This window comes from Triticum dicoccoides, chromosome 5B, assembly GCF_002162155.2.
Source record: "Triticum dicoccoides isolate Atlit2015 ecotype Zavitan chromosome 5B, WEW_v2.0, whole genome shotgun sequence".
Classification (NCBI taxonomy): Eukaryota; Viridiplantae; Streptophyta; class Magnoliopsida; order Poales; family Poaceae; genus Triticum; species Triticum dicoccoides.
The window spans coordinates 672,306,697-672,319,581 of NC_041389.1; the positions used below are offsets into that span (position 1 = coordinate 672,306,697).

At 47.9% G+C, this 12,885-nt stretch overlaps 3 protein-coding genes across 3 annotated transcripts in view; 1 reads left to right on the forward strand and 2 right to left on the reverse strand.

Annotated features, from left to right (window-relative positions):
* Window positions 1-920: 920 nt before the first annotated feature.
* Window positions 921-1,727, forward strand: LOC119312518 (actin-depolymerizing factor 4-like; the record flags this gene model as incomplete). Its single annotated transcript, XM_037588257.1, has 2 exons — window positions 921-1,201; window positions 1,308-1,727. Coding segments are annotated over 2 exons (432 nt in total), but the record flags the coding sequence as incomplete, so codon positions are not given.
* Window positions 1,728-2,533: 806 nt separating this feature from the next.
* On the reverse strand, window positions 2,534-8,179 carry LOC119312520 (cellular nucleic acid-binding protein homolog). Its single transcript, XM_037588258.1, has 4 exons — window positions 7,917-8,179; window positions 7,084-7,379; window positions 3,514-3,603; window positions 2,534-3,325 (listed from the first exon to the last, which is right to left on the reverse strand). Exons 1-4 carry the CDS (start codon window positions 7,917-7,919, stop codon window positions 2,812-2,814), a joined length of 903 nt encoding a protein of 300 aa, XP_037444155.1. The 5' UTR covers window positions 7,920-8,179; the 3' UTR covers window positions 2,534-2,811.
* A 2,260-nt stretch (window positions 8,180-10,439) lies between these two features.
* The window catches only part of LOC119312521 (SEC14-like protein 1), a 6,246-nt gene continuing 3,800 nt past the window's right edge, over window positions 10,440-12,885 (reverse strand). Inside the window, exons 5-7 of the mRNA XM_037588259.1 lie at window positions 12,252-12,508; window positions 11,698-11,918; window positions 10,440-11,061 (exon numbers count right to left, since the gene is read on the reverse strand). Coding sequence (XP_037444156.1) covers window positions 10,702-11,061; window positions 11,698-11,918; window positions 12,252-12,508 — 838 coding nt within the window. The 3' untranslated portion in view covers window positions 10,440-10,701. The remainder of the gene's footprint in view (window positions 11,062-11,697; window positions 11,919-12,251; window positions 12,509-12,885) is intronic.

Here is a 12,885-nt window from a genome sequence, read left to right on the forward strand (position 1 = left end):
CGCGCCGGGTCTGCGGTCTCCGCGCGCCGATCTCGCCGCCTGCCCCGCAGATCGGCGCGTGCTCTCCCTCCCCGTAGTTCAATTTTCCTCCGCTCGTCGGTCGATCTGGCCGCCGGTAGAGGAGTACTGGCCCGGACGCCTGGATCGGAGGAAACCGGGGTCGTCCCTTGCTTTACCTCCTTTTTTTTTCTGTTTTTTGCGTCGCCAGCGGTCGGATCGTGGGAGACCCGTCCTGCTCTCCTCGCGAATCTCTTGGGCGAAACGCGCGTCTTGGTCGGTACCACGAGATTTCGCTAGGCGGGGATGGCTGGCCCCTCGGATCCTTGTTTTTAGCAACTTGTAATCGGTAGATCCAGGCTCCACATGATGTATCGTCCATGGAATCTCAGCTGATCTGTGCCGCCACCATGCATCTGCTGCCTGTTATCTAGCAGCACATGTTGACGATGCCGTGCATCTGTGGGTAGCACTAGCACCGGGCCACCAAAGCATGATTTACAACCTATTGAGCGCCAGTTTTGTCTCCAAGAGATCACTAATCCATGTTCCAGACTATGGTGAACAAGGGTAGAGAGAGATCTGGTAGTGTGTGTTAAGTTGATGGATAAGTCTGATTCAGGTGGTTGCAAGTGAAAACTGTCTGCCGTGCACAAGATTAACAAAAATTAGTACATGTAGCTCCTGATTTCAACTTTTGTTGGACTGTGACATGTTGAGCCCTTTGGCATTTCCTTTCCTAGTTCATGACATTGTAATGAATTTTGGCTTCAAGCACCTATGGGGTAGTGCTCTCTTCCATTATCTAGTAATAGAAGACTAAGCGCAAAGGGGTTCCTTGAGTTGTATGCTTACTTAGAGTCTGATGTTGTTCAAGTGGAATTGAGGTTGCATTGTCTGTGTAGCTATGATATCTATCGTGACTTTGTTTATGCGCCCAGGCAAACGCTTCATCAGGAGCTGGGATCCATGATGACTGCAAGCTGAGGTTCGTGGAGCTCAAGTCCAAGAGGATGCACCGCTTCATAACCTACAGGCTGGAGAACCAGAAGGAGGTCATTGTGGACCAAACTGGGGAGCGTGAGGCAACCTATGAGGACTTCACCAAGACCCTCCCTGAGAACGACTGCCGATTCGCAGTGTTTGACTTCGACTTCACCACCCCGGAGGATGTGCCCAAGAGCAGGATCTTCTATATCTTCTGGTATGTACTTCTCTGCTCCTTTCATTTCCATGCATGGTTAGTTCACATCAACCAAAGGCTTATTGATTGATCGCTTACGGGGTGCATTGTGCCTGAATCGGAAAAGGTCCCCGGACACGGCAAAGGTGAGGAGCAAGATGACGTACGCGAGCACCAACGAGAAGTTCAAGAGGACCCTGGACGGCATCCAGATCGAGATGCAGGCCACCGACCCCAGCGAAATGAGCCTCGACGTGATCAAGGAGCGCGCGCACTAAGGCAGATCATCCAATGCCCTCGCAATATGGATTTATGTCAAATATAGATTTGGCGGTGTGACTCTTGAAACTTTCTTGATGATTTGTGGCTTTGTTACCGTGTCGAAAGGCCCTCCTCCCGTGGTCCGTGTGGCCACGGAGGGCTTGCTCTATCATGTAATCTGTTCTTTTTCTTGTGCCCATTGATATGCCGGGCCTTATGCTGCTGCACTGCACTGTTCTTCCAAGTTACGGTTATAAATAATTAAATGTTCTGTTTGGATTCGTCAGAAGGCTCGTGTGTAATTCAGCATGGCAGTCTATCTGCATATCTGTTGGATATGATCTCGAGCGTGTCTTTTTGTCGGATGAAATTTCTGTTGTGTGTTAGCTCTGTTGCTGTGCTCTACCCACCGCACCAACATCTTTTGACTGTTAAACAGTTGAAGTGTGTGCTATATAAATAGGATATGATGCTGATGGCGACCATGATGCCGAGAGAAAGCAATGGGCATGAGGCAAAGCATTCAGCATTTGTACGCTAGATTAATTTAGTGCTTTGCTTGGGGCCTGTGAATGCAACCCTTCTTCAGGTCCAATCATTTATCAGATAACCAGACAACAAGAATTTGGTGAGAAACGAGAGGATTTCTTTCCCCATGTTCCAAAAAATCGCACTTGAAATCATGAAGCTGCGGAAATCAATTTTCACACCAAAAGGGAATAATATAAGATTTTTAATATGGCAGTTGCCAACAGCCCAAGGAAATTAACAGTATTTCGACGAAAAATTGCTGTGCTCGTTTCCTACAAACCGAATACATCTGCAGGGAACTTTCCTCTGGAATCCCTCATTCCAACTGCAGAAACCAAATGAGCCCCATGTGCTCGGATGTCATCTCAAAGGCAGCCAACTTTTCTTGTTCCTGATGTAAAATACGTATGAAGAAACAGCAAGGAAGGCCATCACCGCAAAGGACAGTCAACATCTGCAACCCCAGAACACGATATGCATCCAACAGCCCTCGGAAACTTTCAACTCAGCAGAGCAGAGCACGAGGCAGGCAGACCGCGGCAACGAAACGAGCTCCTCAGGTAAACTCGAAAGCGTGTCACATTGATATAATAATCTGGTCTAACCATGGCAGTTCATATAAACGACTCTTTCTCGGCCCAGTTCAGCAGAGTTACAAAGCTACACCATAAACATTCATTCCACAACAACCAACACCCAGGGAGCGAGCAAGAAGGGCATGCACCGACCAAGCAAAAAACGGTTTCGGCGTCGTCCGCCGAAGCTATCTAAAACAGGAACCAACCAACGAACGGAACGAGGGCGGGGTGCTTCAGGCGCCAGGGCCACCCCCGAATCCATCAGAACCGGCGGACGCCGCGGTCGAAGACCCTGGCCGAGGGGCACTCGTATGACATGTGGCCCCTGCCGCCGCAGGTGTCGCAGATGACAGTCGCCATGCAGTTGCGGCTGATGTGGCCTGGCTGGCCGCACATGCGGCACGAGATGTCGCGGAAGGGGCCCCCGTGGATCTCCGAGGCCAGGGTCGTCGTCTTCGGGCAGGCACGGGCCAGGTGGCCCGACACGTTGCAGAGGTTGCAGACGGGGTCGTTCTTGCACTCGCGGGCGATGTGGCCTGGCTGGCGGCAGTTGTTGCAGGCGCGGTCGTTGGTGCAGTCGACCGCGATGTGTCCCGGCTTAAAGCAGTTGTTGCATAGCTTGGCGTTCGACCCTGAGGCGGGACAGTCACGCGCCATATGCCCCGTCTTGCTGCAAGTGTGGCACAAGGCCTCGTTCTTGCATTCAGTGGCAATGTGCCCAGACTTCTTGCAGTTCCAGCAAACTGTTTTGGAAGTGCATTCTGCTGCAAAGTGCCTGACAAAAGATATATTTAAACAAGAGCTATGGCCCAACTTTTTAATACATTTCTGGTAACAATAACATAGCAGAAATTAGCCAAAAGGGACAAGCAATAATCGAGAGAACTGCATACTGATCCCCGCAAAGTTGAAATAAGTACAGGTGTACAAGTACAGTAAGAGTGCGCTGAAAGTTCACTTTACCCTGGAAGATTACAATTATTGCAGGTAGAAGCAGATGGGCAATCCCTAGCAATGTGGCCAGGTCTCCTGCAGTTCTTGCAAATAATATCCCTGGAAAATCATTCAAGTTAAACATGGCCATTTTTCCATCAAAGGATGACAGATATATTATGATGATGACAAAAGTATAATATTTCCATAACTCACTAACAAAGAGCATATCGAGATAAATATTTTCCCTATTCCACTGGAACCCAGTGATTTGTGTGCATGTACAGTGGTTGATAAGGCAGTCTTATCTTAAGCGCGCCACGTAAGCTAGAGATGGCAAATAAAATATGGACAATGGGTGATTTCTTAGTCTTATCTCTAATAACTAGATATACCTAAATATGTGCGGAGAGATATCGTTGCTAAGAGATCATCTCTTAATTAAGAGACCGTAAGCCTTTTTTTTTGAAACGCGGTCTTTTAGGGCCCGATTCATTAAAAAGGGTAGTAGAAGAGAGTTGCCTAGTTAATTAATAGAAACCCGGGCAAAAACCGTTACGACACGTCCCCAATAGGGCACCATCAACACACACACCGACCCTGGGGCCGCACACCAGATGAGCCGCCCGCTACGTCACCCGAGTAACTCCCTACAACCAAAACCGAAGCCGCCGCTCTAGCATCCACACCGATCCCGAGGCCGCACACCAGGCGTGCCGACTGCTCTGCCACCCGAGCAACCAAAGCCGACACTATACAACCATCTTCGGAGCCGCCGCTCCTGCGTACAGATGAAAATCACACACGCCGACCCCGAGGACGCACACCAGGTGAGCCGCCAGCTTCGTCACCCGAGCAACCGGAGCCGATACCGAACAACCAGATCCGGAGCCGCCGCTCCGATCTCCACGCTGACCCCGAGGCCACACACCAGGCTGGCCAACGACACTGCCACCCACGTGACCAATGCCGACACCCCTCCATGACGACGAGATCCGGAGCCGCCGCTCAGACTTCCACGCTGGCCCCGAGGCCACACACCACCAGAGCCAATGGCTCGTCCAAGCCAAGCCACTCCAGAACGACGCCTCCAAGAAGGAACACGACACCAGAGCACCGCCATCGTCCGCTCCAGGAACCTGGAACTAGGGTTTACCCCGAAGTGCGAGAGAAGAGATCGTAGGCCCTCGAACAACGACACCTACAAGAAGGTGCGTGGCGCCAACAAGCGTCACCATCGTTGGCTCCGGCCAAGGCCAGAGCAAGGCTTTCGCCCTGAGAAGCCAACGAAAGCCGTCCCCTCAAAACGGCACATGGGAGCCACCGCCCGCCTGAACAACCACCCGCCTCCAAAGCCCGGAGTCACCGATGAGAACAGCCCCACCGCCGCCACCTGCACCACGCAGAGCCGCCGACTAGGCTACCCCATCACCACTGCAGGAGTCAGAACTAGCCACGGCTGGTCAGATCCGACGCCCCTCGCAACAGCTACAGCCAACCCACCAGCCAGCACCAAGTGTCCCTCATGCGACCGAGTGCCGACGCTACCGCAAAGTACCAACGCCCCCGAGCTCCAGCCATGGCGCTACCCACGCAGCCACCACGGCCGCCGTCGCCGAAGAAGAGGTCCGGGGCGGCCACCCTAGCGTCCGAGCACCACCCGCCATCACGGCCTCATATCCGCCCCGCTACAGCAGCAACAACACATCCATGCACGCTCGCCCCCGCGTGCATCGGTCCTTGTTCGCGACCCCATAAGGTAGATCCGCAACGCCAGCCTCAAGAGCGCCCGCGTCGCACCTCCAGTGCAGCCACCCGCGAGCGGAGACATGCCCGCCAGCCTTCGAGGGCCTTAGCCCGCACCTCCTGCCGCAGCCACCGCACCGCTAGAGGGGCCGTTGTTGAGCAGCAGAAGCCGCCCCCCATGCAGCCACCCGCCGGATCCACGCAGCCAGAGCCGCCAGGGGCTGGATCTAGGCCGCCGGAGAAGCCGTTGACTCGCAGCACCTGTGCCCCCATCCACCACCTGCGCACGTGGGGAAAGCCATCGGCCGCCGGGGGGCTTTGCCCGCTGGCTTGTGCCGGCGGCGCCGAGAGGGAGGGAGCGGATGGGGGTGGCGGTGGGGCCGGCACTGGGTTCCGCCCGTGCCGCTCCTAGGAGCGACGCAGGGGCGAGGAAGGTGGAACCGCAAGCCTTTTTTGGGTTTCTCCCTCCTGCACATCAGCCTTTATCCTACAGGGCGCTCCAAAGATAGCACCATTGTACATGCCCTTCAGGCTTTGCTCTTTGATGTGCTTTTTCAGTGGATTACGGAGTACTAGCAGTAACATACACCTTAGTAAATCTATAAAGTAGTGTGCTACAAGTTATAGATGGGGGAGGGGGGTCCACACCATACAACGTAATGCAATGAGGGTGGTTTAATGGTATTATAGAAACAACACAGACCTGTTATGGCATCATACTGTAGGGACATGGAAACATCACATTCAATTCATGCTTCCTGATACCAAGTTCCAGTTGTTTCTCAGATTGATACCAGAGCAATATTGTTGAAAAATATTGGATTCATTAATAATAATGTGTTTCTTATTAGTTACCCAACTCTACTTAGTCCCACCTATTCAAATCCTACTATATCTAGCAAATTTGTTCCTAAGTCCATCGAGAGAGACTTTGATACCCATCTAACAGCTTCCCCAGAATCCAGGCTAGAAACTTGAGAGATACCCAAAAGGTACGTGTTAGCCTTGACAGAGGAAGAGATAAGTGACGTCGGCAAGTAAATCACATAAAATTGAAAAATTCTACCCTGACAATCTGACTGACCAGATAAAAGGCAACTGGGGCTGGTTGTGGTGGTCCAGCTAGCCCATGTAGCACACTTGAAGACAAGGGTGCTAGGCATATATATCTCTAGAGATTATCCATGGTTCATTCACCATATACCAATACCATTGGCATTGCCAGAAATAAACCAGGCAGCCAATTTTCTAGAGATATGCATTTCCCTGTGTGGTTTAGTTAATGAAAGCTATTTGGATAGTAACTTCGTCAGACTAAAACCTATTAAAAAGAACACCAACATGCCTCCAATACCAGTTGACCAACTAAAGATGCTTAAATAAATCAGACAAGCACAGTAGCTATTTTTCACATATATATTAACACTTCCATGACAAGTAAATAAATAAATAACATGTTGATTCATCATTCTATTTTTCCACAAGTGTGCTAGCTATGGTGTGTCGAATTGTCAATACCCACTCCAGTGCAGAAGAGCGGGCAAATGATACACTACTGGACAGCCAACGATGCGTGAACTTGTGCTGCAGTTGGTATTCCAGTGAATATTTCAGGTAACATAAACACTCAATGTAAATCCAAGTCAGCATAACGTATTTTGCAAGCAAGCTTCTAAGAAGACAACATCAGCAGGTGCACAACACTACCGGACAGCCAACAATGCGTGAACTTGTGCTGCAGTTGGTATTCCAGTGAATATTTTAGGTAACATAAACGTTCAATGTAAATCTAAATCAGCATAATGTATTTTGAAAAAAAAAGCTTCTAAGAAGAAAACATCAGAAGGTGCGCACCTGTAGCTACGACGTTCACTGCGACGAGGAGGACTACGACCACGACGAGGTGGGCTACGGCTGCGGCGAGATGAACGCTCGCTGCGCAGCCTATCTCGCCGAGGGCTTCGGCTTCTGCTCCGGCTGCGACTCCTGCTCCTGCTCCTGCTCTTACTCTTGCTGCTGCTCTTGCTTCTGCTCCTGCTCCTGCTCCTACTCTTGCTCTTGCTCTTGCTTCTGCTCCTGCTCTTGGCCCTACCCGCGCTCTTGCCACTGCCGCTGCTGGCACTTGGTGATGGACTCACCATAACTTGATCCTAGCACATGAATTTCAAAATGAACTCCAACGGTCAGACTAGAAACAAATCCAGGGAGAAGGCAAAATCATGTCTACCAACATAATTAAATAACACCCATGTTAAAGGGCATGGACACAGACGCGTGCGTCCAACACCATACATGTTGAGGTACATGGGTTTCACCATTCTCCAGAAACTACAGGGACAAGGGAGAGGGGGCACCATGGTTACACAGATATTTCAATCATAATATGCAACCTGGTTTCCATCGACTTCGCTACCCCGAGACAAGATAAGCTGCAAATGTTAAAATGTGCACTAAATAAGCAGCGCGACAATCAACAAACAAAGCTCTAGCGCCCGAGAGGAGACCCGTATCCAAATCTACCAGCATATATCCAATTCAAACCTAGGATTCAACAGGGAGTTTCATTTCCAGTAAGGCCTATGCCTGCTACTACTACTACTCGTAGACTCGGCGGCCGCCCCGGGTCGGACGGCGACGGCGACGGCGCGCGAGGAATAAGACGGTCCAGGGGAGGGGAAGGGGCTCACCATGGCTCGGGGGGGAGCGTCGGGGTGGGGTGGGCCGCCGCCCGCGCAGATCTGCCGAGGCCCGAGCGGGAGGGGGCGCGGAGGGCGGACGGATCTGGCGGCGAGGGGCGATGGGGCGGTGGTGGGTGAGGGAGGGAGGCCGCCGTCGGCGGAGCGGCCCGGCGAGGGAGGAGGCGTCGGCGTACGGGCACGCGGAGGCGCTCGGACGGCGAGGGGATGGTTGTTTTGGGTGGGAGAAGGCCGGTGCTGGTAGTAGTACTGTGCCAGTCCTCCCTGCTAGGGTTAAAAGGGTTGGCTGTGTGGAAGAAAACCGTGCCCCTGCCTCGTTTAGTCAGCGAGTGAGTTAAACGGCAGCACCAAGGCCACTGAACTTGTTGCAGTTAAAAAATTTACTGAGTTTGTCTCGGTAAATTTTTTTTTTGAAGCTTTGTCTCGGTAAATTTGATTTGTTTGACTATGCTTCAAGTTTCGAACAAAACTGAGCTCATGCTCTCGATGTTTCTTGCTGGATAATGTTATTCAACGAACGTTCGCTGGGGTGCATGGCAGGACGAACGTTTGTTCATGGCGATTTATGTGGTTGGGAGCATGTCAATTCTTTCAAGCGAACACGGCGATTTTTGAAGCAAGGTTCTTCTTTGTTTGCCAGAATTTGCTGTGTGTTTTTCAAGAAATCGCCATGTGTTCTCAAAGAATCGCCGTAAAAATATTCGCAATTGTCGTGCCCCACAATGAAAGTTCGTTGCCTATTGGCTGTCATTGTACGCGCACGTTGCGTGAAACATTGTGACACCCTCCTCTTTTGATTTGCACATGGTATTTTTTGGTTCTATCGGATATCTTGCCTAACTGTTTATGATTGTCTTATCCGCACCCGCGCGGTCCCGTGTAGCCACATGTGCCCCTTACTTGTGGTGGGACCACTATTGCAATCCTAATGAATGAAGAATGTGTGGTTGTCACATGGTGCCACTTCCAGCATTCATTAAGTGGGATGCCAAACCACCTTCTAGTAGTGATTTCATCAATGGGCCTCTGTAGCCGTTTTGAAAGAACAATATAGGTACGGGAGAGCGGCAAATGTGAGCGATAATAGAGAAAGAGAGTGATAAGCAGACTCATAAAGATATGATAAAACATACAGGGTGCAAGCCACGGTTTTACGAATGTACGTATCACTTCCATATTTTTTTTGCTTGAATGAAATGGAGAATATTAACGATATTGAGCTATACCTATTAATATGCATGTATGCTTATTCGCAAAAAATATATGCATGTTATGCCGATACAATTATCATCGAAATCGCTTAGAATATGGGCAGGCTTTTTATGACAAGACTGAAATACAAAATTCAAATTGTGAACCGATTAAGGTAGAAAGTGAACCCTAGAAATCCGTCGTAAACACATATTAGTATCACTATGGTGTGGGCACACAATCTAATTTCACTCTCGGTGTACAACAGATGACGTCACAAAAAAAACCAATTCAACTACATTTTCTTCATAAAAATATATCAAATAAACACCATTCCTTCAAAAAATGCCTTATATTAATGAACAGAGGGAATACATAATATGCATTGGAGTTGTAGCACGAGTAAGACTGTGTAAAGAGTTGCTCACCAAGATCCACAGTACTCTTTGTATCGCTTCCTTTTAGGCCAACAAGCATCGTAGGTTTGGTTTTAGCCCAAGCTCAAACCGCAAGCTACCAAAATATTTGACCTGTCAACATTTTGGCCAATACTAAAAAACAAAATAAAGTAGAGTTATCATCAAAACATACATTTTTTGTCATAACAAAAAAGGTATATTGCGTTGTGGCTACTGTCCCGCTGCAGCTTGTCATGTTGGCGCCATGCGCTAGTTAACTTTGCCACCGCCTACAAAGGGCCCTTTGATTCAGAGAAAAAGTAGAGAAATAACATAGGAGTAGGAAATTTACCTATGCCTAGATTACACTATTCATCCACTTGATTCAAAGGAGTGGACCATAGGAAGAACGTAAAAAAATAATATCCTTTGATTTGAGTCAAAGAAATTTTACAATCAACTCCAACCACTTTCTTTTACATTCCTATGCATGAAGACCATAAATAACATAGTCTTACCTTTTGCATATGCTTTAACCTTAATTTGACTGTTTTGTAGGATTCTCATGTTTTTTCCTAGCAAATCAAACACAAATTCTACAGATCCAACGGTTTTACAATCCTCTGTTTTGCTTATGCAATCTTATCATATCCTTATGTTTATACTATTGAAAAGGCTAGGAGAATGGTTGCGCATTAGCAGCAACAGCAATCTTGTACTCCATGCAACACCACAGTTCTACAATCCTCTGTTTTACTCTTGAAGTACTCCCTCCGTCCGAAAATACTTGTCATCAAAATGGATAAAAAGAGATGTATCTAGAACTAAAATACATCTAGATACATCTTCTTTTATCCATTTTGATGACAAGTATTTCCGGACGGAGGGAGTACAAAATTACATTGGCAAACTACACCTAGCAACAACCGCCGAAAAGGGTGATGATAGTAGCACCTATCACACTGCGAGTGAACCATGCTGAATACACGCACAACTTTATTCATATCTACTATATAAATCTTGCGGCCGGCACAGCACCACACTATACGCCGGCTTGCAGAGGAAATTCGGAAGAAGAACTGGTGCGTGAAACAACATACCGTCAACCTCAAAGAAATAACATACAGTAACGCTACGCTACTGGCACTGGCAGACAATGAACCGTCGGGAGACAGAGACTCGGGAGGCTAAGACATGGACTGGGGGTCGTTCATCCCAGCGAGAAACGCGACGAAGATCCACACCATCAGAAGGCCGACCACCGCAGCCCTTATCGCGTTCTCGCAGTTGTAAGGGGATGGAAGCTCCTCCAGTTCCTCGTCGAAGTCCATGTCCGAGACTGGTGATCTGGAGCCAGCGCTGGTAAGGCTCCTGCTCCTGCTCCCCTCCCCTGCTTGGATTAGTGAACTGTCGCGAGGCTTCTTGCATCGTGAGCAGTTGCATTTGCCACCAAGAAAAGCTGGCACAATCTGTAAGAACTCGGCTAACGTCTTCTTGTACGATTCCCCCTCGAAACGCAGCTTCTGCTTTGTGGATGGTTTCAGGAGCTGCTCAGGATTTGAAAAGGGAATAGTAAGTACGATAGTTGCTTATTAGATCATCTCAAAATAATTAATAATGCTCATTCAGGCTTTCATCAAGACTTCCCTGTTTTGTATAAAAAAACACATGACATAATTTTAATACGGGAGAGGCCGCAAAATATCCAATAGAAGAGTGCGACAAGCAAATTTGGGCACTAAACCTAATACTGAGACAGGTAGTACGACTTGCAAATTTTAGCAGTCATGTACATTAATATCACAGAAGGGGAGCCTTGGCGCAGTGGTAAAGCTGCTGCCTTGTGACCATGAGGTCACGGGTTCAAGTCCTGGAAACAGCCTCTTACAGAAATGTAGGGAAAGGCTGCGTACAATAGACCCAAAGTGGTCGGACCCTTCCCCAGACCCTGCGCAAGCGGGAGCTACATGCACTGGGGCTGCCCTTTTTTTATGTACATTAATATCACAACACACTAACCAAAAATATCACGAAGACATGATCATTGACTACATAAAACAGATGTAGCTGATGATGGAGGTTTGTATATTACATGATTGATAGACAGCAAGAATGACAAGGATGCCAGCTATACAAATGTGAATCGTGTGCATTGAGTAATGGGGCAAAGATAGTAATCTTACTTGAATAAAAGTCTGTGCAATAACTCTGACAACTGGAGGAAGACGGACAACAATTAATACTCCAAGACGATTTGGGTAGTTTTCTTGAACCAAGTTGACAAATGACCTCATCATTTGCATCGGAAATTTGAATGGAGAAATCCCGTGGCAATCCAGCAAAACAGTAATTCTGGGATCTTCTTCGTTGGTCAAATGTATAATACCATGGTCAATCTGAGAAACTGGACAGAAAGATGCTAGTGATTAGTGGCCACTACTGCAACCTCAAAACAGGAAGGAAAATGACTCTGAAGTGGCAAGTAAACCAGAAAACTAACTAACTTCTAGTAAATGATAAGAACTAAACAAATAATTGCTGAAAGAGAAAACTATGTTTTCTGTCAGATTAAGTAACAGTGGACCAATGGACCGCATGATAGAAAAATAAGGTCTATCGCAAAGTGTAAGCAAGAAATCCATTCCCATCTTACCAAGCTCTAACTGATGATGGACTATTACAAGGAAAATAACTATGGAACAAATTGATAGTCAGATAAAACAGGTTGAGAAATTACCTACTGCTTGCCCAAAACAAGGTCTATCACGAGGGGCTATACTAGAGCACGCGAGTCCAAGACGGATTACTAAGCAAGGCCGAAGCGTAGTGTCAAACCCATGCCAGAAGACCAAATGGGACCATTTCTCAAGTTCTTGCAATGTAAGTATGTGAAAAGTTTCCCTCCAACGGATTGTCTTCTTAACTGAAGAGACCAAGATTGAAAGGTCACCATTTGCTGCCATGTGGAATCTGCGTAGTTCATCTTCACTGAACCTGAAACATACACCAGATAAACTATTCAGCCATACGGCATCTCGCTGCATGCCAGTAAGATCCTTTCTATGCTTGCCAGCACCACAACATGTAACTAGTCTTCTGATATAGAAACATGCAACTCCAAATATAACAGCACGTAACAAAGAAAGGTTTGAACATCATGTCAAAACATAATATATTATTTTTCTCTCCAAATACCCGCCAACAAGCTACTTAGGATACAGTAAAAGGGGCTTGGATAACTTGCACCCTCCTTAAGAGGTAAAACTCATGACTGGACATAAGATAACATAGACAATAACCATTACATAACCAAGATTTTTATCAATATCTTTAAAATATTCAAAAGTGCAAAAGAAATATCGTTGCTCCCC

Excerpts from the sequence above, each read along its gene's own strand:
- LOC119312520 (XM_037588258.1), bottom strand. Across the intron at positions 3,604-7,083 it reads AGTGAACGTCGTAGCTACAG|GGATATTATTTGCAAGAACT; the intron begins GTGCGCACCTTC and ends ATGATTTTCCAG. Across the intron at positions 3,326-3,513 it reads AATAATTGTAATCTTCCAGG|GCACTTTGCAGCAGAATGCA; the intron begins GTAAAGTGAACT and ends ATCTTTTGTCAG.